At 39.7% G+C, this 25404-nt stretch overlaps 1 protein-coding gene across 1 annotated transcript; it reads left to right on the top strand.

Annotated features, from left to right (window-relative positions):
- Positions 1–369: 369 nt before the first annotated feature.
- Positions 370–25096, top strand: LOC126376189 (uncharacterized). Its single transcript, XM_050023415.1, has 11 exons — positions 370–779; positions 6223–6482; positions 7473–7627; positions 10893–11092; positions 11179–11707; positions 11967–12116; positions 19127–19323; positions 22625–22788; positions 23278–23481; positions 23865–24032; positions 24497–25096. Exons 2-11 carry the CDS (start codon positions 6386–6388, stop codon positions 24925–24927), a joined length of 2295 nt encoding a protein of 764 aa, XP_049879372.1. The 5' UTR covers positions 370–779; positions 6223–6385; the 3' UTR covers positions 24928–25096.
- The last annotated feature ends 308 nt before the right edge of the window (positions 25097–25404 follow it).

Here is a 25404-nt window from a genome sequence, read left to right as displayed (position 1 = left end):
TGTCTATTGTGGTACAATTAATTTCGCTCTAGGACTTCGGTACACAAGACAAACATCGAAACATTGTTTTATAAAACAAATTGAAAATCAATGTGTTGTTTCTAGAGTGTTATTGAAAAAGAAAATAGAACAATGATCACATCAAACTAGTAGCTGTGAATCATATTTACTTGTTTTTCTTATGATCCGTGCCTAATTTGTTTATTGACTCAGCTTCAGTAGGTATAGTTAAAACAATGTATGTTTTACAGTTATAGATATGTAAATACCATGATATTTTATGCCATTATTGGTAATGTGGTTTACAATTAGGTACACATTCAGTAAATAACAAAGCTAAGCAGATGTTAAAGTAGTGTAAGTGCATACGGTAGGTCGTCAGTCGCGACTCGCGGCAGGCTGCATAGAAACCGCGGGCTCCGCACCTTTCACTGCTCGAGCTAGCTCGGTACCTCGGCTAGCCGCGCCTGCTATCGCAGTATGAATGGCGGCCGCGCAGGGGTACACAGTACCACGCAAAACTTTCATGCCCGCGGCCGCGCACGCGCGCCTTACTCTAATGCGCGCATCGCTCGCACTATAATTCTAAAGAAAATATAAACATTAACTACATCAAAAATATATCACTATTTGACTACACGGGCTGTTGGAAAATAAAAGTGGTTTTGCTACGGCACATTCATCTACCGACAGTTTTTACGAGGATTGGACGATAAGATTTTCTTTACAGTGGAGTTTTGACATTTTTTAATGATAAGGTTTTTTAATTTGTGACTGCGGTAAGTAAGATTTTTATTAATCATGTAGATTTCATTTCCTGAACGATCTGAACAATAAGTTTCTAGTAATGTCATAAAGTATCTAGATTAGTAACGTTCCATGCATGATCAGGATCACTGATCAAATAAAGCATCAAGAAAATCTTAGAATATTCCACGATTTTTTCTTGCAGCTTCTTTTCTAAGGCTATACAGGTTGAGAAACAGCAGTAGTTTAAGGTGGAATGCATGTTCGACAAAAAATTAATTTAAGTATAAAATTTACGTCTCAAAGTGTGGATATGTAACCAGCTGAATAAATATCATTATTTTTGAGTTTGAGTTTGCTGGTCGACTGATTAATAACATCTGACTAATATATTTGTGTAGTTATAGGGGAAAGGTTTCCCATTATAATTAGTTTTTCATTATCTACCTACATATATACTTAAACTTACACCCATTATCCCTAATGGGGTGGGCAGAGCCACAAGTCATCTAAGACGACTTGCAGCCATAGTTGATTCGAAGTGCTGAGATGAATATGGCGAACCTTATGGTGACAGGGTACAGGGTGACAAGATAAGCCTGTCACCATAACAATTGTCCATCGTGTTAGAGGACACAATCCCTCAGTCGGATTTTACGACATGCCCGAGAAGATAAGCAGCTGAACGTGTTCTATGATTATTATTCACTCCTAGTCCAGCATAGATGCATATTTTTATTTTTTTATTATGTCTTAGAGTTTATAACTCTATTTATTTTGTTTGGGGAGCTTACAGCTTTATACCATTTGTCTTCTAGCTGACGATAATGTGATTCTATCCACTCCAATAGGGATCACTTGGTTTAGTTTACCCACATATAATGCACCTACGTAAATACCTAGAGAAATATGTTTCAGTAGTTATTGAATGTAATGATTCGTGTTGAATTGGAAATAGGTACCTACTACCTACCTTGATTAATTTCCGATTTCATTTTCTCATTTTGTTTACAAATTTTTTCATAAATTACCTGGACAGGACCTACTTACCTACTAGTAGGCATCTATCACAAAATTGAAAAACATTTCTTGTAAAGAACATACGAAAGAATACCATTCTTTTTTAATCGAAGTACCTACTTATATTACACGTACCTACAAAATACCTACTGTACTGAAGTGTAGCACTTACTAAACAAAATAAAGAAAATTGAATTGTTTATTTATTTATATGTACACAATAAAACAGACACAAGGAACATACAAAGAAAACAGATAGTACAGGTAAGCTTATCTCTAAACAAAGAGATTTCTTCCAGCTGACCTACGTGACAAAACGAGACGCGTTGTTTTTGAGATATTTAATTTACGATGATAATAGTAAAAATAGTAGTAGTTTCATGATTGAGAGTATTTGCGCCTTGTTAATTAGATATATCATTTCAGATTTGCATAAACTATGAGAGACAATAAATTATGAATATATAAGTTTAGCTTTGAGTTATGAGATAAAATTGTTTATCTATAGATAGCAGTGACAACTTTCTTCCTTCGAATGGGTTCCATTACTTAGAATATTGTGCCGATATATTACCAAGTGTCGCAGGTAGGCAATGCAGTTTATATTTAGCGCTGTAATTGCGATGGAGCTGGTTATAACTTACAATCTAACGGTTTAAGTATGAAATACGATTGCCGCGACTCGCGCCTCCGCCGCGCGTTTACTAATAGGTAACCAGTAGTGATGTGCCGTTCCCGTAAAACTTTTTAATAGTGAGGACACTCGCTGCTTTTCTATTTCAAAATTGTTCAGAAATCAGAATCATTTATTCAACGTAATTATCACGGATAAACTTATTGAAGGTCAATGTAAAGTTTTTGAATTTACGCCATACCGCAAGGTGTTATGGCTGAGGAGACGAAATGATAAGAAACTGCAACAGCAACACATATTTTAAATCAATGAGGGTATACATTACAAGTTATTTAATAACTAGAGGAACACATTCAATATCAGACATTTGTATCATTTAGGTAATCATTAATCTTATAAGCTTTTTTACATAAAGTAAGCTTCACATGAGCTTTAAATTTATTCTGACATATTTAAAATATTATCCTTTCTTTTTTGTACTCTGTTCTTCTCTGCCTAAAAGTTAGGTACCAAAGCTCTTTTTACGTAAGCTTTGCGCCTTTTTACTGCAGCGAACGTTCCCAAAGTGGGACCATTCCCGGGAACGGCACATTCCTGGTAGGTGACCAGTCGCAGGAATATCCTGCATCCTCTGTAGGTACATCTTCATAACAAAACAACAAAATCTTTTTGGAATAGAAATGATTTGAAAACACACACCTGCGTTGCTACCAGTAGTAGGTAGGTACCTGCCTATAAAGAATTTACCTGCTGTTTATAAATCATCAGTAGGTACCTATCTACTAATTGATTTATTTCTAATCCCCTTCGGAACAGTCAAGACTGCAAGTGAGGAGCTCGGTGGCGCAGCGGTAAAAGCGCTCGGTCTGCGATTGTTGAAGTTAAGCGACTTTCGCAAAGGCCGGTCATAGGATGGGTGACCACAAAAAAAAGTTTTCATCTCGAGCTCCTCCGTGCTTCGGAAGGCACGTTAAGCCGTTGGTCCCGGCTGCATTAGCAGTCGTTAATAACCACCAATCCGCACTGGGCCCGCGTGGTGGTTTAAGGCCCGATCTCGCTATCCATCCATAGGGAAGGCCCGTGCCCCAGCAGTGGGGACGTTAATGGGCTGGTGATGATGATTACGTTTCATGTACACAAAATAATGCATCTTTTATTTATTACCTGGAATAGGAATGATTTGAAAATACTCACCTACGTTGCTACCAGTAGTACGTGGGTAGGTACCTGCCTGTAAAGAATTCACCTGCTGTTTATAAATCATCAGTAGGTACCTATCTACTAATTCATTTATTTCTAATCCCCTTCGGAACAGTCAAGACTGCAAGTAGAAAGATATTGATTTGAAACAATGAATAGGTGTGCTATTTGTGCCCACCCCATTAGGGATTACGGGCGTGAAGAACTTCTGCTTACGTGTAATGCAGTAAGGAGTTATTTAGATGGAGTAGGTATTGTCGGCGTAACTCTATTAATAGTTAATAAGATGCTAGTGTATAATAAAAATATAAAATTGTTGATTCCTTGACGTGAAAGGAATAGGTACCTATGCAATGTTCTTCGTATCCGAGCGAATTCTTATATTTAATTAAAACAACTTTCTTCTTTTTTCTCGTCGATAAAATAAAATAGGTAGATAAACCACAACTGCGGTACGGGTTGATTAAAGCGGTACCTAGTTAAGTAGTAGTCTTTTTCAAATCCATATAGGTACGTATTTACCTAGTCAGATAAGCATGGGATATACCTGCCCACATAAGTTAATAAATGTGTAGTTAAATAGACAGGATGTTAGTGACATCGTAAGGAAAATATTGAGGGATGATTCAGACCATGGTTCTGGTGGAATTTACTGTTGCATAAGTATGGAACTGAAAATAATTAAAAAAAAAAACGTAAATAAGACTTGAATTTTGCGACGGAAAATTCCACTTGATATTAACTCAGAATCATGGTCTGAATCGTCCCCCTCCCACTAACAGCCTGTATTAGTAATTTCATTAGGGTCTGTTCTCTCAGGAGGAACAGGGTAGGTTAGGCTAAGTACCTTGATACCTGCTTCTATCTGACATGCGCTGACCCATTATGATCGAACATCACATGTTCTTACCTTTGAATAGGCTTAGGTATTGTAGTCACATGGCTCAAAGTAATATCATCTAACTGCAAAGTTTAACAACATATCTAAAGATACAGGCAACCAAGTTAGACATACTACGATAGTGATTGTGGTTATTCGTTAAATTGGCCATTCTAGTTATAAAAAATATCAACATTTACAATGCGATTCGGATTATATAACAAAATGCTATCGGTGAGCCAATAGCTACAATAAAATAAAATATCTTCCGTGATTGTGGTTTCCGTTTGAAAGCCATCAAAGTATATTCATATGGCGGTCTACAATCGCTTCTACGTTTCTATATAGGTACTTCGGAAATAAAGATTCAATTTAAGGAAACAACGCTGTTGCCAGACTTTTAATAAATTAATATAATATAAGTACGTCTAAATAACCGAGAACAGGTATTCAAAAGTAAAAGCAAACGTTTGAAATGCATTTCTAACTAGTTTATGTAACTGTTGGTCAAACAATGATTAACTCGTCATAACAAATTGAGTGGCGCTCAGCCGTAGATAATTTTCATGTTTTTACAATTCCAATTAAATATAAATATTGGTAGAATGTAGTTGTTATATTAAATCACACAATGGTATGTCTAGGTCAACATTCATTTAAGCATATTATACTTAGTTTAAAGTAAACATATTCACTTTAATGTTTGCCTGACACAATAATGCTATGTACATACCAACTTATCTACAGCCAATGAAACAGACACATCTCAACAACAACCGCTGTAATTGCTATTGGGGGTGGGCAGGGCCACAAGTTATCAGAAAGCACATCGCAGTCACATAACATCACAAATTGCCATGCGTTGGCTTTCCGCGTAAGTGCGAGTGGGACAGATACCCCGCGCGCGCTCCCTTACCCTTGAATGGCTTACGGTCATTTAAACCGAAGCACACCCCGGACACTTCATACAAACAACCTCGTTTTACACAGACATTACACATTGACATCATCGTACACGCACATCTGTGTGAGTGACGTCTGACGCCATACGATTCAAGTCTAAACTATCTTTGAGGTGGGGTGAGGTAAACCTAGCTCAGACGCTGGTGGGAGCGGAGAGTTGCAGTTCTATACGGAGTATTATTCCTTATTCTATGACTGAAGTGAGACCCAGCGGGAGTGAGGTAAATCTAGCTCGGCGATACGAATAGCTGCGGGGTGGAGGGAGAGCATCCGTTCAACGCAGTAGGTGTGTGGTGTGACACAAGATGACAAGGACCTACGTGCTAGATACAGTTCCTGAAGCAAGACTTAGGGAAGTGAGTTCGGTTATAAATAATGCAAGTGGCGTTCTCGGTCTTATTGCTTATGATATTGTTATGTTATGACCCGGCGCGAAGAGCCATTGTGCCCATTGTGAATATTCTGCGGCCATTGTTTGCCGCAGCCGCCTTGTGTAACTACGGCTGAATGCGCGACTTTCGGCATAGATATTGTTACATTTCTATCCTAATTGCGCACTTAATTATCGCATATAAACAAATATCAGCAGCTTAGGGTTAGGCACAATTCTAAGTTCAATAGTCACAGATGAGGTCTTGATACTCTTGATACATAATTTACTTCCTTTATGTTTGTTACAGTCGACACCAGTTTCTCTCTTATCGATAGTTTAGAAGTTCAGATCGTTCTTTTATTTTAGATGCAATGAACAATATGTGACTGCATAGTTCTATTTCAGATTTACGAACACATACATCGTCCATGCATCAAGAACATCAACAAACAGGCATACATGAAGGAGGTTGGGTGACTAGGAAGTTTCCCACGTAGGACTTGGCCCTCGTGTGGACTTCGTTAGCTCTTAGGTTTCTGTACAAAGATAAGGATATCTAAGCACCACAATGCAGTTCGTAAAGTCCTTCTTCAAACGGATCACCGATGATCTCAAACAGAAGAAACTTATACCCCTCAAGATTTTGTTCTTCGTCCATGCCTCCAGTAAGTATTGCTTGAAACATTCTTACTAGTGTAATTGAAACAGTATCATCATAACAAACAATTGTTCTATTGGAAATAATACTTGCAGAGTGAATATAACTATACTTTATTTATTTATTACCGTTTAGTGGGCCATTTGCGATCCTTTTCGGTCTCGTCGTTATACTTTTTCTCCGTCAGCTTTACTCTCCGTGGTCCAGTGGTTGAGCGTTAGGCTCACGATCCGGAGGTCCCTGACTCGAATCCCATATGCCCCTATATCACAAAAAAAAAACATTTTGTGATCTAGTTTGGTTAGGACATTACAAGCCTGAAATCCCGATTGTCCGTGATTCGGGTGGGACGTTAAGTAGTTGGACCCGGTATTCATTACATGAGCCGTGTTAGGGGCTTTTGACGGTTCAACAGAACCCTGATACCAGGGTTATTTATCCACCTCACAACTACACAGAACAGTAAAAAATCTGTGATTAGCACCAATCAGTAGCGGATCCGTTAGAGTTGCTGGGTCTACAAATCTAATAAAATTAGGTACATTTCATCCTACTTTCTTAGTATAGCCTAGCTACAGTACAGTTTTCAAGCTAGGCTCCTACCAGCTGAATTAACCTTGGGTCTGCTACACTGGTACACCACTAGTATACTTATACAAACTTATTAGACATTGTTAGGGCAACTCCTTATTTATATGTTAGGGCACTGACCGTAACTATGTCAAAGTTGGTAAGCAGGGGAGTGTTCGTGTAACTCAGTTTTATATTGACAGATAGAAAGATGAATATAGGTCCAATCATGAAATTTATTCTCTTAAATTGACAGTTGGGCAGTAGGCAAGAGGGAAACCACTGCCCTATTTTTCCCTAAAAAGTAGCATAGAGAGGAATGCTACACCGACAAGAGCGTGGCTCTTAAATTAGTGATGATGAAATTGACAGTAGTAGTTTTTTTTCATTCAATCTCTGGTACTGAAGTATTATTTGTGTTCCGCAGCTTTGTTTGTGTTGTACCCGTACCTGACGATCCACATGCGCGAGCTGGGCATCAACGTGGAGGAGACGGCGATCATGTCGGCCGTCACGCCGGTTGTGTCCATCGTCATGCCGCCACTCGCGGGCATGCTGGCCGACAAGATCGGTAACTTCAGGGTAAGTGTTTCTTTTTGTAATTGACACAAGTCAAGGGGGGGGGGGGGGATCGGACTCGATAAAATAAACCGTCTTCTTCTACCGTGTGGGTTGTGAGGTGGACTACCAACCTCATCAACCCGTCGTGTCATGGTTACTATTGAGCCGCCACAGGCCTCTGACATGGCTCATGTAACGACTACTTACTTACATCAGTAAGAAACAAAACCGAAATAAACCGTATGCATGCTTACCGACAACTTGTCTTTCTTTTTTTAAAATCTATAGCAAGACATGACACTCGTAAATATCGGGATGAGTGGAATCATAAGTCCTGAAGACACCCTGTAGTTACACTTCGCACCGAAGTCTTAAAATGTGTAACGTAAACCTTAAAGTGACAGGATACTAGCCTTTAAATAGGTATAGATAGAGTTCATCATTAGAGAGGAATCCCGCAATATGTTTATAGAATCTGATGTTAGATTTTCTTCTAACTTACGAAATTTTATTAGAAAATTAAATTCCATGCGACTGAATAGGCTTCCTATCGTGAGTTTGTAAATGTAGTCACAAATTCAATCGCAAGTCGAAGGAGTGCTTATTTTAGTTAAGAGAAATACAATCGAATATCCAATAGTCGCGGCTGGCTAGTCTCAGCATATCGATTTATTACCTACACGACGTGCATGAGCGACTAAGGCCAAACGAGAGAGGTGCACAGGCACAGGGCACCGCTGTAAAACCACGCTAAACCCAAGTGGACGTTTAAATTAACCTGCTCTGTCAAAATTCGATACATACAACGATGAATGTTTTGAATTGCGGAATTCGGTAATTTCAGCTGTCGTTCCGGTTTAACTTAAACGAGTTAATCCACAACGTCCGTAACGCGATTACAGTCAATTCTGGATACAATAACCTTTACCTTGCATTGTGCTCGCGGCATTGTGGGTGCTCCGGCTCGGCCGCAGGGCTGTTGTCCCGGTTGCTACCATTTTTAGCATAAGTGATCTAGATTCCATACCAAAATTAAGAGAATTATCATAACATTTTGATCAATATTCCGCTATTTTATTATATTTGATGCACTTTACGTCATATAATAAGGAACCGGGTGAGAGCCCCAGCGCTCCCCATGTGTCCGGCCAAGTAGGATCGGCAAAATCTACAATAAGTCACGTCAAAAAAGCACCATAATAATTACAAGGCTTTTATTTGGGTGTACAGTGCATACTCCTCTAGGTATAATTAGAGCTGTATATTTTCCGCAGCTGTGTATGATTTACAAAATTGTTGATAGAGCCGCTAATGCTGTTTACTTTTGTCGTTTAATAAGACAGCCCTGGTGGGCTACGTGTGTATAATGTATAGGTGTTGCGCGTGCGTCACACAACGCGTCTGCCGGAAGAGCCACTAGATCGCCATTGCTTTCAAACATGGCATGGTTCACGATCACACGACAATCGCATGCCCTTCTATGTGCAGCGGACACTCCTTGCCGAATTACAATACTTGATGATGAACGGAATAAAAAATGCGACGTCAATAGCCGTCCTGTGGTTACCTACCATGCAAATATTCATTTATCAATACAACAATAATATCTTATCTTATTTGTACAATAAATTTTGGAATTAGTAAAGTTTTTATTAATATATTTTAAGAAATTAATAAAGCGTTGTAGACAAAATTATTTCAATCATTCTGCGTTTTAAAACATACCTAATCTATCAGGTATTAGGCTCCAAGTTCTTCACAAATTGTACGTTCAAACTGAGTGTTTTTGTAAGTGAAAAGTTTTTGTGCAGGAATTGAACTTTACCTACTTCACATTATTTTTGAAATTGCAGTAATTTTAGTTCTTTTACTATAAAATTATACTTGTTTGTGTAAAGTATTTTACTTATAGTCATGCGATGCGATGATAATAATTTGGCATTGAAATTATAGATTTAATCGCGTCATGCTAGCGGAAATAAGTCGGCGAGCATTAGTCTATAACATTTGCGGATTAAATGAAAGAGCTTATAACTAGCCGTGACTGTGACACACAGTACGAGGGTACACTATGAAGTGAAAGTAGGCCCTGTCTCACCGAGACTGTTGGCCTAAGATGTGGTTGACGGTGTAGTAACACTTTCAGCTTTCGTATAGGTACTACTTATAAAGAATTAATTAGCTTATCTTGTCTCTAGAAAGGTCAACGCTCGCCGATTGTGATCCAAACCAGAATGTCTAAAAAGAACTAAATAAATGCCACAGCCTATTCGCGATGAATTTTATTTATACCGATCAACTCGCTTAAGATGATTATTATCTTGAAGCAATGGAAAGTATCAAGAATTATGACAATGTAAGCATGTGTACTGGCCTACTGCCATTATCATTGTATCATTTCTTATTGCCGTTTAATAAGTTTATCGTGGGAATAATTGGCCATTGTAGGTACTAGTGTGACAGTGCCATTTTCCGCATGTCAACGATTCCGGCGACCGCGAACGTCTCTATTCTCGGATGACATTCTGATGCCGATCCACAATTTGCGCTCAAAATGACAATTTGTGGCGTTCTGCTGATCATTCTCCTTAAATGCCACATCCTGTTTTTCTTTCAGCGTCTGTTATTGACTTATTTGACTGACGTTTAGGCTACAATAATAGCTTTTTTATAAAAAAGCACCTAATGTTAAGCTTTTTATAAAACAGTCGTAAACATGTTCTAAAATGGTCCTTGACATTAAGTACCTACCCAAACTAATGATTATTATTAATGTATCTAGCAATGATAATAGTAGTGAACATCATAACGTGTTATAGACATTCATAGCTACGGCACCACGACACTGCCTAAGTATTTGTAATGCAATTTTAACAGGATATAACCGTTAAGATCCGCTTGATTTACATTTAGGATGCGGTTTACGCCGGCCATCAGACAATTGAAAATCAAAATTAGGGAGTATAATATCTGCAATTATATGGGCGTTAAAACGGGTAGCCTATCACCATTATAATTTAATGTGAAGTTAACGCAGTTTTCGTTCAAAAAAATATTAACAATTTGTACCTGTACTGCTCATAACCATCTGACTTCGTGTAAGTTACCTTCCAATTATTTGTGAGTTATTGGTGGCTGAATAGGACACTAAGGACATATTATTACCTATTAAGACCATTGTACTGTGATCTATCTATCTATCAGCCACTCCGTTAGGAATTACGTACACGAGTTTATTTATTGTATATGTGGAAAAGTAATAATTAAATGTATATTCCGCGGGCAGTGCCTGCTTGCGCTATCGTCTGTGCTAGGCGGGGCGTCGGCGCTGCTGCTGCTGGCGGTGCCGGTGGGTCGCATCACCGTTACCTTCCCGCCGGCCGCCGAGCTACTGGTCCGCTGCGGAGCTCGCCACCTCACACTCACGCACATGCACGACTACCCCTGCGTGCCGCTACACCCCTACTCCTACGACGTTAACCTCACGTGAGAACATACAACATTTTTCAGCTTAACATCACTAAAAGAGAAAGAAAGGACTTTTACAACACGACAATTTTTGTTTCTTATAGGATATTATCTTGCGGTTTCGTTTGCGAGATGCCGGAGAACATGACTCAAGAAGATTCCGATGCGATAGTACACAGTCATTCGTACGACGTGCACCTGCAATCTCCCGTGGACTCCCAGCGTCTCGTGTACCGGCATACGGTGTCGTCGCTCCTCCCGCGCACGATGGCCCCGAAGAAAGACCAGAGCACTTCGAGAATCATGACAAACGACCCGTACTTCAATACGACCGTCACGAAAATATCAGATCGAGAGATATTCTTCCCCGCACCGCAGCTTTATCAAATCGAATGCGCGCACGACACTAGCAATGAAACATCATGTTCACTTGGTCGCAGCGATTTCATGACTCATATGGACGAGGGTAGCGAGGGAGCAAAGTTCCGAGTTAGGATTTCGCACGACGCGCAGAAAACTCCCGCCGACGTGAAGAGCTACTGGGTGAAAGCGGTGTTTTCCCCAAACTCTATGAAATCGGACGGGGACTTCGATGGTGTGGACAGCGTTACGTGCGAGGACAACTTTAGATCGGTAAGTGACCGTCACATATAGCAGTACCTACTTATATATGTAATTTGGTTATTTAATGATTGTATATAAAAATTAGTAGCTGGGGGCAAAGACAGATGTCGAGATAGATCACGTTAAAGCGATTAGCCGAAGTGCACACAAGATTGGGAAAAGTAGAAGGATCTATTGGAGGCAAAGGCTTCCATAGGCAAATGTTTTGGATTTGTTGCAAAGGCCCAGCATTAGGCTAAATAAGATTGTATATGAGTGTACACGCCAGGCGGGCGGAGCCCTGGTGTCAGCGGGCGGGCGACGAGTCGCGGGCTGCGTGGCGGCGTGCGCCGGCGCCGCGCCGCGCCGTGCGCTGTGCGACAACCAGCAGCAGCAGATCGAGCTCGACCCCGCCTTCACCTTCTGGGCGTACCTTGCTGTGAGTACCGTACCTTCCACAAACATCTCCTTAACATTTAACTCGTTTTCCTTCCCTTTCTTACTAACCGGACCCGCTTATATATTTTGAAAATGCGATAGGTTCGATTTTTTATAGGAGCCGCTGCCAATCTGATCTTCCAATCCGAAGGTAAAACCAGCGTGGGTCTCCTTTTCCTTTACCGAAGCAGGCGGTATCAATTAAATTATTTATGATCCAAACATGATTTCGAAAACAAATTCAGAATCAGTGGTTTAAAGAGTGCTGTAATAGTCATCTTGATGTACGATGTGCCCTTAGTCCCACTCACTCAGAAAGAAAACCATTCCTCCGATGTTTGTAAACATGGCCTCGAGACATGAGCTCTTGTGACTCTTTTATCCGGTGTTGGTCTAGCTTTGCCGGAAGGTGTAAAGGATGCGTCAAGCAAGCCATGAAATCATATTATTACGATTAGACTAAGTTATTTTTTAAGGGGCAGGTTTGCTGAAGATTATATTTGATACTTAGTCGAAAGTAACGGGCACAATTTGCACAAGGATTTTCTTTGTTTTAAATAATATAGGCTCGCGTTTGACCACAATCTCACCCGATGGTAAGTGATGATGTGTTCTAGGGTGGATCACGCTTACTTAGCAAATGCCTATTCACTCTAGCCTTCAAGACACCCAGATTATAACAAGTTGGAATAACAGGCGACGCCAGACGGTTCCAATCCTTCGCTGTTCACATCATAAAGGAAGAGGCAAAACGTTTAGTGGGGATCAGTGGTATGTCCACAACGTAAGGATGAAAACGTAATAAAGTTTAACGAAGCTGAAGGTGGTCTATGATTATCTAATTCCGAGTAGCACACCGTAGGGTCGAGTGGAGCACGTGGTGCGTTAACGTAAACGCATGCAGATTGAGCGGCGGATCCGTTGATGGGAAGATTGTCGGCTCATCGCCGCTAACTGAGTAATGACGGCGTAGTAATGGCGAACTTGCAACGGCGCGATCCATTGCCTCGGTACCCGGTGACATTCGACCATCCCAGTTTACATTTGATAAAATACCCAACAAGCTGATTGTTAGATCTCACTGTATAGATGCAATAATCATTGTAAATATGATCATATTGCAAGTAGGTATAATATGTTACTTGTTATAACGATATTTATTTAACTTGTTAGAAGCAACCAGAACGTTCGTATAGAGGCGTTAAGATCTAATCATTTGGGGGTTTCCTTTGACTTCATGGGGAATTACTTGTGGCGTGTCCGATGTGGGTGTCGTTTGCAAACGCCCCGCCGCGACCTCGGTGCACTCTAAGTAAAGTTTGTTTATGTCAGTTTAGCTAACGAGTTGATACTGTGGCCAATTTGTAAATACAGGTAATACTACATCATTTTAATGTAGGCAAGAGATGATGTTATTTATTCTATTTTAAACATACACGTGTCAAAACATTTTTTAATTGAAACGCAATGAATCGTGAAATCGATGTTTTTATTCGCTTTTAGAATAAGCTTTCAATTACATTGATGTACACCTCAGGATCTGCAAGCTGTAAAATTGTAGCTCACGTAACGATTTCGTAATATTTGACGAGACTGCTTGGCCTTGTTCCCGATGCAAGCTTACCGTTAGAATAGTTCACACATTGGTACTCACTAAATATCTACATCCAGTCGGCTATTCATGTGTAATAGTAATAAAGGACTCTCAAACAAAATATGTGTAAGTTGGCTGCGTTTACTTTAGTGCAAAGCAACACACCCCAACTTTAAAATTAATGTTTATATAATTCAAGTAATTCATTAGTGATTCGAGGAGCTCGGTGGAGCAGCGGTAAACGCGAACGGTCTGCGATTGTTGAAGTTAAGCAACATTCGCAAAGGCCGGTCATAGGATGGGTGACCCCAAAAAGAAAGTTTTCATCTCGAGCTCCTCCGTGCTTCGGAAGGCACGTTAAGCCATTGGTCCCGGTTGCATTAGCAGTCGTTAATAACCACCAATCCGCACTGGGCCCGCGTGGTGGTTTAAGGCCCGATCTCCCTATCCATCCATGGGGAAGGCCCGTGCCCCAGCAGTGGGGACGTTAATGGGCTGGTGATGATGATGATGATAATTCAAGTTAGTACGAATCAGCCCTTGAGCTCAATAAGTAATACATTCTGAATCTACCCTTGATCTTAAAGGTTGTAAATGCCCTCAACCGCTTAAACGCATTGCCAGCATTGTCCTTATATAAAATGTAAACATTATCATACAAAATGTTTGTCTGGTTTGTCCAACATTATAAATATTCCTTTGACCATGCTTAGATAATGTCACGATTCTTCAGTCAAATGTTTGTTTATACTTTGCGCGATCAGACATGTTTGTGAAACATTTTAATGCGTTATGATATTGGAATTTAGATATTTACATTAATTTTGTCTGTGCAATATGACATGATAATAATATGTATGTGAAAGGTGCATCATATTATGAGTAAGCTGGTTAGCAGTCGACATTTTTCTGTTTTGATATTGTCCTTTTGATCAAGTTACAGTATTGAACAAGTGTCTAATTGGGTGATTCTTATTCTTACGTTTTTTTGTGTGAGTTGTAAGAATTGTATATGTTTTTTAGGAAAATCGGTGACCCCTGAATTATTTTACTTAGGTAATTACTTCTAGTATCGTGTCCGGATATAATTTTTGCCATAAAATTATTAGATATTATATTAAAAAAAATTAGAAGTCATAAATGTCACGGAACGTGTCGTGTGAGATTGCCAGAATTGCAGATAAAATGTTTTTTTCTGAAGATGTGGCATGTTATTTTTCGAAATATTACAACAACTATGCAAGACGAACCTTTGTTCTATAAGACTGTTTAACAAAATATATAAATAATGCACACTATTTATGATTTTGAACAACATACATTTTGTGAGCAGTTTTTGTGTCACGACCGTGTGCGACACTTTAAAATTGCAATACTCGGTAGAAATAAATCTATGACATTGACAACCATTTCTAAGTTTTTTTAGAACGGCAACAATATCATCTTGTCAGTATTGCAAATGGCTAAGAGCGTTGAGACCAGTATAAAATCAATCTGCTTTTACATTTTAAAAAAAGGACAACCTTAACTCGTCAACGCCGTGTAAGAGTTTTAAACTTAAGTATCAGTGTTACACTATTGTTTGAAAAGTAATATGCACGTCATACAGAGTAGTTTAAAATAATTACTTAAGATTTGCAGTATCGTGGATAGCTTTTGGGTTATATCGAACACGTTTCAAATTGTCACGACCATGTAATGATAAAAATGTCACAGCCGTGGACTTTTTAAACACATGGTTGTGACATATAATGCATGATCGTGACATTCTTTTTTATTTCAATAATTTAGTGGGTTTTGTTGCTTTTATTTACAAATTATATTATTGTTTGATATGCTTACATACGAGTACTTACTTTACTAGTCCATATAGATCCCAGTACTGGGCAAGGGCCTCTTCCAAGATATTTGGAAGGAATTTATTCATAGCCACACTAGGCAGGGGTTTTTTAGGCGGTTGTATGTTATTGTTACGGAAGTGGATTTCGGGATTGGAACGAAACTCACTGAGTTCAAGGAGAAATATTTGTTGGTCAAATTGTTAGTATAAATAACGACAACCCTGATACCCCTTGCTACGCAAAATTTACTAAGAAGAAGTATCACAGCGTGATATCAGGAGACACGGTCTTTACCTGGAATAGCAAAGATCTTGGCCCTGAAGTTCCCAGTACAAATAACCTCCTTAGAGGAGGCCTCGACAGCTATTAACTCCCTCACGGATCACGTGAGGTCGGTTTTGAACGAAACTTCAAAACAGGTTCCGGAGATGGAAGACCATATCGCTGGAAACTGCCTACCGATATCCGCGATCTGCCAACGGAGAAAAACGCAGCCACCCGCGCATATGATTCCAATCGCACCGAGGAATGTCGCCGTCATTTGCGTCTCTAGCAGCAAACTGTAAGAAAACGTATTAATGACATGCGACAGAATCGGTGGATAATCTTTTGAGCGGCATTGAGCTCCACCACCAGGCCATCTGGCAGCTGTCTAGGTATCTTCAAAAGGATACGGTTTTACCTCTCAATAGGCCTAACCAACCCCCCGCTTTTGACGATGACAAAAAAGCCGAATGCCTTGCCGACAGTCTCGAAGCCCAATGTTCGCCCAGCACTCTCCCTATCGACCGTAGGCACCGCTCGACGGTGAACTCTGAGGTTCATCGTAGGGCTTCTGTACCTCCCACCGATCCTTCTCTTCCACAGGTCACTAAGGAAGAGGTACTAGATATCATTAAAAATCTTCATACCCGAAAAGCCTCTGGCTCAGACGGTATCATGAATCGTGTCCTTAAAAACTTCAGTGCTCCCCTCATCTGTTTACTAACGGCAATATTCAACGTCGCCATGATCAACTGCATCTTTCCACAGCAGTGGAAAGAAGCAATTGTAATTGGTATACCAAAGCCTGGGAAACCTAAAAACGAACCTTTGAGTTACCGCCCCATAAGTCTCCTCAATACCATGGGGAAGATTTATGAGCGGCTCATATTTGCTAGATTACGGGACTACGCCGAATCCAATAGTCTTATTCCACTAGAGCAGTTTGGTTTTAGAACCAAACACTCCTGCGTTCAACAAGTGCACCGTATTATTGAACATATCTTTAGTAGGTTAAACTTAAAAAACCTGTCGCTACGGGAGCGCTCTTCTTCGATGTGGCGAAAGCGTATGACAAAGTCTGGAACAACGGCTTGATCTACAAGCTTTATTCACTGGGAGTGCCAGACCGTTTCGTGCACATCATACGAGACTTCCTCTCAAATTGAACCTTTCGCTACCGCGTGGAGGGGACGCTCTCGTCACCGCACCCGATACATGGCGGAGTCCCACAAGGCTCCGTCATCTCCCCTTTACTATTTTCATTGTATACTAGTGACATTCCCAAATCCCCTAACACCTAACTAGCTTTATTTGCGGATGATATAGCCATATTCTTCGTGCCGTGATCAAGTTATGATGACCGGAATTCTCCAACGCGCGGCCAATGCCTTGGGCAAGTGGTTTCGCAAATGGAGAATCGAGGTAAACCCGGAGAAAAGTGCAGCGGTGTACTTTTCAAAAAGCTATTATAACACGCCACGGCCACGCCGTCAACTTAAAGTCATCAAGATGTATGGCAAGCCGATCCATTGGGAGGAGTAAGTCAAATATCTCGGCGTAGTCTTAAATAGAAGTCTTACTTTTAAGGCCCATATCAAACGTGTGCGCGATCGCGCCGCGTTTGTAATGGGCAGTCTTCATTGTCTCCTTAACAAGCGTAGTACATTGTCCCATAGGAATAAGGTGAAAATCTACACGACTTGCATCCGTCCGATCATGACCTCATGAAAAGTATCGGCGTCCGAAGGACGTAATATACGATCCCGACGACCCGATTACTCTAGCCATAGAGGCAGCCAATCAGCTCGCGACACCAAACACTTCAGGACCCCAATACTGACCCCGCCGGCGTGGTCGACGACTTCCCTCAATCAGCGCTTATCGCTATCGACCCTCTAGGATCGATTAACTCTTTCAAATATTTTTCTTCTCACACGACGCTCTGAGCCGAGGTGGGCACCCCCGATACTGACCCCGCCCAACTGGGCACCCTCAGGCCTGTTGCCTTAAACGTTGTACCGGGTGAGAGCCTTCAGCGCTCCCCATTTGTCCGGCCAAGTAGATAATGCCATCTGCGGCAAATGTACAATAAGTATAAAGGTTTTTGTTTCCAAATCCTAACTTTTTTATGACGCGATCTCAATTATTGTGATTTAGTTAAGTATCACATAATCAGAAAGAAGATTACCAAATAAATACTTTTGATTAAACCAATTCAGTGTTTGTTTACTGCCTAATTGCTCCAACCAATTGAGACAAAAAACTAAGATGACAAAAAAAATAACAGCAACAGTTACAATGAAAAATGCAAAACAGTCACATCCATGTTATATTGTGTCACAGCCATGTTTAGTGATGTCACGACCGAGGCACAAATGTCACAACCGTGTTTTTCTACCCTTGTTTTTTAATATTCCTGAGGGTATTAAGCTTGTCCATATGCATCCAAAATATGCTTTTGATATAAACTTTTGATTTGCATCATAAAAACTCATAAAAACATATTTTATTTTTTTTTGGGTTCTCTGCAAACTATTTAAGAATTACCCAATTAATAATTAAAGAACTATTGAAGAGTTAATGGATTTAAAAAAAAAACTGTTCAATAGATAGACTATTATGTCAATCAAACAAACTGATTTTTCCTCTTATGATATTAGTTTCGATGGACGAAAGAAAGTAAGAAAACTGAAGAAGTTAAAGATTTTGAATATTTTCTGCTTTGTGAAGTTAGTTCTCCTTCACGTTGATTGATGGCGGGTGACTAGTAGTTAGATATGGAAGGAATTTAGGCTAATTCAAAAAATATCTTTATTGTAACATAGTCACACTTTGAATCTACATCTGAATAGCCGCGGAAAAGAAGCTGCAAGGAAAACCTCGACACAGGGCCCTAGACGTCCTTAAAAAAACATAAAATAATTTGTCCTTATTGTAATTAATTTGTTGATAACCTGCTCCGACTTGTCTTTTGGGTCCATTAATGTATTATATGTTACTATATTGTTTGGGTTATTTACTTAGTATTTTGTAGTATTTAGTATTGTGTATCGGTAGATAATAAAGTTGGCAATATTCAAGCACTATTATTTCCTGTTGTTTAAGGGATTAGCTGGTTAGTTTGTCTCTTTTATGTGTAAATAAATGACTGCACAGCAATAATGGCGACTATTCTGTTTCGTTTGTTTTGGTCCTTTATCTCTTCTAATTTTATTTTTGTAAGTTTTTATTGTAATAAACATGTTTTGTTTTATATTCTATTTCATGAGGCAAGCGAAATTGTATGTTTAAAACATGTTTTAAACAATACAGGTCCGTGTATTCATCGGCATAATTGGCGGGACGGCGTTCGCGATGTTCGAGGGCGCGGTGATCGCGATCGTGCGGGAACAACGCGCGGACTACGGGCTGCAGCGCGTGTATGGCAGCATCGGCGGCATGATCTCCTCGCCGCTCTCCGGCATGCTCATAGACTACGCCAGCCGGGGCAAGGGCTACACCGACTTCAGGTAGTTAGCTGTACTTGTACATAAACAGCCTATAGACGTCTCACTGCTGAGCACAACCGGATGAATTCAACCGAAGGGGTACCTACTTATACTTACAAGTTACATACGGGTTATAAACATAGATAGATAGATAAAATACTTTATTGAGCACAATGGACACAAAATACAGAGATAAGGACAACATAAACATACAGGTTTACATAAAATCACGTCTGTTGTTCTTAACACGGAGACACACGATCAAATCAGAATACAACTTGCAGTCACGTTTTATACGAAGTCCTGAGATAGATGTGATGAACCGTATGATCCGTTAAAAAGTAAAGGACACACAGGGGAGATTTATACATATACACATGTTGAGCATTGTTTACGTATATTAATTAACCTGCCTTCACAGAAGATAACATAACTTTATGAATGTAAATGTTTGAATTAAGCAAATCAAGTAGAAGGGCATCCGAGGTAACATTGCGAGAGTATTTAAATAAATAATTCTACCTATTCTTTTCTTTTACTAACCGCGCGCATATTCGTTTGTCGTGAGAAATGTCTCTAGAGCACTTTCTTTGTACGTTTGAGCACGTATCAAAATAACAGGTGCGGCGGAAAACCCTTTCTCACGTACATGTTGTCATACAAATAGTCAACAATCGAAAATACAAACAACACACTTTTTTAACAACTTTTACTGTTTCTGAAAGAAAAAGTAATACTATTTTATAAGTCCTAGTATGGTATAGACTGTATAACTTGTAATGTGTCTTATCTTATGTCTAATCCTTTATTTATTGATAAGCATCGTGGTACATTGTAGGTTTGTTTTTCTAACACCATGTGTGAATCAAAGGCTACTTACATTTCAAGGTAACAAAGCAAGAAGCGTCGGTGACCTTCTAAAGTTCGTGCCAACACCTTGAACATCGTCTCATAATTCACGCACGATTATTACCGTGATTACAATTTTATTATTCAATCATAAAAGAAGACTGCTTGTACCATTCCATGACACGCCTCTACTATATTAATATGTGCTTGTACCATACCATAACTCGCTCGTACGGTCTTCAGCACTATTATACATAAGGAGGTACATTGTTCAGAACCCTGTCGCATTAACTTACTTGACAATTAGTATGAGTTTGTTTCAATTTGTCAAATATGTCAGGTAATGCGATATAGTTCTAAAGTACTCACTACTTATTTTTGTTCGTGTCCGTATCATGCTTTTAAGGTAGCTAGTATCCTTCAATTACGATACCCGTGTAGGGCTAGGGAATGTTTGAAGCTATGCAAATTCATATAACGGTATAGATTTCTCGTTTCCTGATTCAGAATAACTGTTGCCCGCGGTCACTGGGCCGCAGCCGAGTTGTTTCTAGATTATATTTTAACATTGTCGTGGATTTTAAAATACCTACTAATGAAAATAATTAATGAATATAATATTATGTAAAAACAAGTATATATATATGTTATATAAATATAATTATAATTGTTACTGATTATTCCGCTTGAGTTGCTTTAAAATAATGCAAATAGAACTTCTATTCGTGTCCGATGTTTCCGGAAGTATCTAGAAAAAAAAAACTACTTCTACCGCGACTAAGTTCTAAACGATCTACCTCTCACTCACGTACTTAAACAAGATGAACATTTTAATGGAGTATGCTCCATACTCCTCCAGTTGATAAGGAAGGGGCTTTGGCTACTACATGACCGTGTGCGTGTTAATTAAAATATGAACAGACTTTAAAACTCTGTGACTAATGCGACAAGGTTTTAAAATATACAATGATATGTTTTAGACGTGACCGTAACTAAGTTACTATCGTAACTTGTACACAGGCATAGTAGTACTGCTATGACATATTCACCCGATAGATAGCCTCTCAGATACCTACGCACTAATATGCGTTACCTATTCTATTTCAGCCTAAATCTGTGGAAGATATAATGTGTACTGTCGATAATATTCACGTGAGAATGGTCGCCATAAATGCGGCAATTGAGTCGCGCGGATTTACGTTATTATCTGTTATTACGGCGGCCAGCCACCCGCAACAGCGGCTCACATTACATACACTTACGTATTATAAACCCTCAAAAACATTACGTAATATCTGACTGATGTTTGCCCAAAATTTGTCTACAGCTGTCGGTAAATCGCTCTATAAATTGATCTATTACCCTTTTATTGCCAATAAGTAGCTAGGTACAGCTAATGTTGCTCTAAATTGCTTTGCTGTTTATGACTACCGGTGGCACTTCAAAATTGGCAATCGTTATTTTAATGCCTTAAATTGTTTTCATGCGGTTCATCATATCCATCTTTGGAACAAAAATGTGGTGCGGCTACGGGTTTTCTAGTTGACAACTTGTGGCAGACCGACAGCTTTGCCTATCCTGATAGAGATACAGGCGTGACTTTATGTGTGTATGCTTACAATAGTAAAGTCAACAATTTAGACATTTTTCTATAATTCGTGTCTTTACTCTGTAGTGTGTAAGTACCTCACTCCCGTCCCAAATGGAATGAGGATAAAAACTGCCTATTTCGACCAATGGGTGTCGCCACTGTTGAGTATTCTTAAATTTTGACTCCCATACTATTTGAGTGAATGAACATTATTGTTTTGGGGTATATTTTTACACTATAACCCTTTGCGCAGCGTTTAACTGCAAAATCATAGTTATATTTATTCCCTAAAGATGCGAACTACATTTGAGCTACCGGTCAAGTCGATTATGGAATAAACTTTTCAAAATTATGTCTTGTCTGGATGATTAGGTACCTACTAGTAGTAGTTTGCAGTAGTAACTACCAGTTACTGCCGGTCGATGACGATGCATCTGTGTCCATTAGATGACATTTAGTTTAATTAAATACTGCTTGTGCTTACTTTGGACAACCGCCGTGGACAACGTATTGTAATTATCTACTTTAATTACTTACTTATACATGTCTTTGATGTTTCGTTGAGTGGTCGAGTCAGTCAGTTAGACACACGCTCCTTAGGTACTGGTCATTTGCGATCCCACCTTGTATTCGTATGTTGGGAACTATTACAAAAAATCGGAGTGCTGTTCTTATTTGAAGTATGTTTGCCTACTTTTATTTTGAAGTCTGTTTAAGTGCTGGTTGTAATATTTTATACCTATCGTATCCCCTTCTTTTAAATGTTACCATTTATCGAGCTCCCTTTTTATCTACTATAATGATTTTACGGAATTTCCTATCAGTGATGTGTGTGCAATGAATACTTTTGTATAGTATAGTTGAGCCTGCCTATGTTTGCAGGCCAGCGTTCTACCTGTACGCGGTGCTGAAAGTGGCGTCGGGAGCGCTCATGCTGAGCATCGACCTCGAGTTCAAGCAGCCCGCGCAGAACCTTCTAGAAGATGTCATCTCCGTCTTCCGCAACTTTGAGATCGTCGCGCTCTTCATTGCCTGCTTCATCATGGGTAAGCGCGATTTCATGACAAACGCGAATTTATGCAAGTACAGATTAATGAGCTCGAGAAAACAAACGAGATTGTATAGCTGACATGAATTTATGATAAACATTAATTTATAATAAACATAAATTAAGGCATTCGCAGTTGCTATGGTCAACTCTGGCAATTAAAAAAAAATACCATTAATCTATGTCATAAGCTATGGGAACTGGAACATAGAGCAACACGGACCTCCCGGGACCGGATAAAAACAGATTTCTTCAAAGGAAATTCCCATAGGTCATGTACAAAATAACAATGTATAATATATATTGTTGAAGAAAGACTATTCCTGGCCATTGTCCGTGAGAATCGGAACGCTGTTTAAAAGCAGTATAAAGTTAGTACTATAACTTTCATAACAAAGTAATCCCGAACGTCCAATGATAGGTCTTGACCTTAAAGCTGTTTTAAATAACCAAATCTCTAACCTGATGATAATGATTTTACTTCCAGGCACAGCATGGGGCTACATAGAGAGCTTCCTGTTCTGGCTGCTGCAGGACCTGGGCGCGTCGCGATCACTCATGGGCATCACCATCACCGTGGGCGGCATCGCCGGTCTGCCGCTGCTAGTGTTATCCGGACCTATAATTCGGCGGCTTGGACACGCCAACGTGCTGTTTATTGGATTTGTCTTCTATGCCATCAGATTGCTCGGTTAGTATGGATTTTTAGCTGGAACGATTATGTTTGAGAGCTATGTTTAGCGCTTATGCTTTGAAAGATTGGGGGGGATTGAAACATCGACCATAGCGGGGTGGGTGGTTAGTATTGATTGAGCACGGAGTAATGTTATGGGGCTGGTGACAGCGTCGGTCGACATACGGGCATCGAGCTATTTTGACGTTATCAGGGCTACATAAATTCATTACTTCCCGTGCTTATTCAGTCAACGATCTGTAACGGATCATTGCTGCGTCTATCACTTTCTCCTACCTCAAACGTACTTACAGTTTTAATTTTAAACATACAGTATTGTTTTATAGTCGACTTGCGAATTGCGTATGTTAGTGTGCATGTTGAAATGATGTGTGTTGCAGGCTACTCGTTGATCTACAACCCGTGGCTGTGCCTGATCTTCGAGGCGCTGGAGTCGGTGACGTCATCGCTGTCTTTCACGGCGGCCGTGACGTACGCGGCGCGGCTGTCCTCCACCACCACCGACACCTCCGTGCAGGGGCTGCTCGGCGGGCTCTACTACGGCGTCGGTGCGTACATACTACGTAGTACACATGTTCCCGGTTCAAACATTAATTATAAAATGCTATATTCAAACAGACTATTATTATTTATTGAAAAAGATTCTTTGAATGAATCTCTGAAATCTTTTTTGTTTTTATAGCGCTTACCCGTGTTTAGGGAAACTCACAAAGAGAAAATTTAAATCGCAATAAATGATAAGCCCCCTTCGGTTGATTGAGGGGAGGCCTGTGCCCAGCAGTGGGACGTATATAGATAGCCTGTTTATGTAAATGACAAGACTTGCGGGTTCAAGTCTCGCCCGAGTCAGAAATTTTTTCGATTTAAATTTTCTCTGAAATCTGTTTAGGCCATCAGCTGACAACCTAGGGCGGTTCATCATGTATCTTTTGGAACGAATGTCAGTAGTGGCTGCAGTGATACAGGCGTGACTACATGGCAAACCATTTTATTTAAAAAAAAAATGTTACAGGCAAAGGAGCTGGCAGTTTGATCGGCGGGTACCTTATGAAGTTCTTCGGAACGAGGCCGACTTACCAGATATTCGCGGCCGCGACTCTGCTCACCGGCTGCATCTACTATCTGTTCAACAAGTTCGTGCTACGGAGCAAAGCCAACGACGACAACGACCTATGCAAGAAGCGACCGCCGCCAGAACTAGACGTCGAGTGCCGCGAAACTAATAAGGAAAATAAAGTAAACACCCCGCTAGATGACGCTGCTAAACTAGAGGCAAACAAAGAGAATGCTATTGACAAACCTAAACAAGACTCGACGCCGCAAAAGTTGTCCTCTGACAACACAGATGGCGGTAGTGACTCCGGCGTGGACAACCCCGCTTTCAGCGAAACAGAAACCTCACCCAATGACACCAAGAAAGAAAACAGCAAAGTTAGTGGATAGTGTTTATTGTGATATGAATTTATTAAAGTTTAAAGACTAATGTCTTTAAACTATACAAATTAGTTTTAGGTAAACTATACTGTAATAAAAATTATACGTATTGAAAAGACAGATGTATATAATAGAAGTACTGTTATTTATTAATAAAATATTGAAATTTAAATTAAAATAGCCAGTTTTTTTATAATTGAATGTATTCCTGTCACCGAGACCTCACCTCTTTTAATTACTACTTTAAACATAAAACTTTTTAAACACTCGTTTACCAGTGTAATAGTAGGTATTGTACAATAATTAAGTGTTATAAATATTATGTAATCCATTTTTATTTCTATAAAACAATCAAAATTACAGATATGACTAGCAACAATAATTTCGAACTTATAATTGGACTGAAACGTTTTGTGCCACTTCGGTTGAGCGCTGAATATCTTGAACAAATATGTAACACTTTCACAGAAGGTCCCCGTATGGGAC

Source organism: Pectinophora gossypiella, chromosome 2 (assembly GCF_024362695.1).
Source record: "Pectinophora gossypiella chromosome 2, ilPecGoss1.1, whole genome shotgun sequence".
Lineage (NCBI taxonomy): Eukaryota > Metazoa > Arthropoda > Insecta > Lepidoptera > Gelechiidae > Pectinophora > Pectinophora gossypiella.
This window is presented reverse-complemented; position numbering and strand designations above follow the sequence as displayed.

Bases quoted from the DNA above. Each gene is read 5' to 3' on its own strand.
- LOC126376189 (XM_050023415.1), top strand. From the start codon at position 6,386: ATGCAGTTCGTAAAGTCCTTCTTCAAACGGATCACCGATGATCTCAAA. The intron at 7,628-10,892 runs GTAAGTGTTTCT...TTCCGCGGGCAG, and splicing joins ACAAGATCGGTAACTTCAGG to TGCCTGCTTGCGCTATCGTC. The intron at 24,033-24,496 runs GTGCGTACATAC...AAAATGTTACAG, and splicing joins CGGGCTCTACTACGGCGTCG to GCAAAGGAGCTGGCAGTTTG.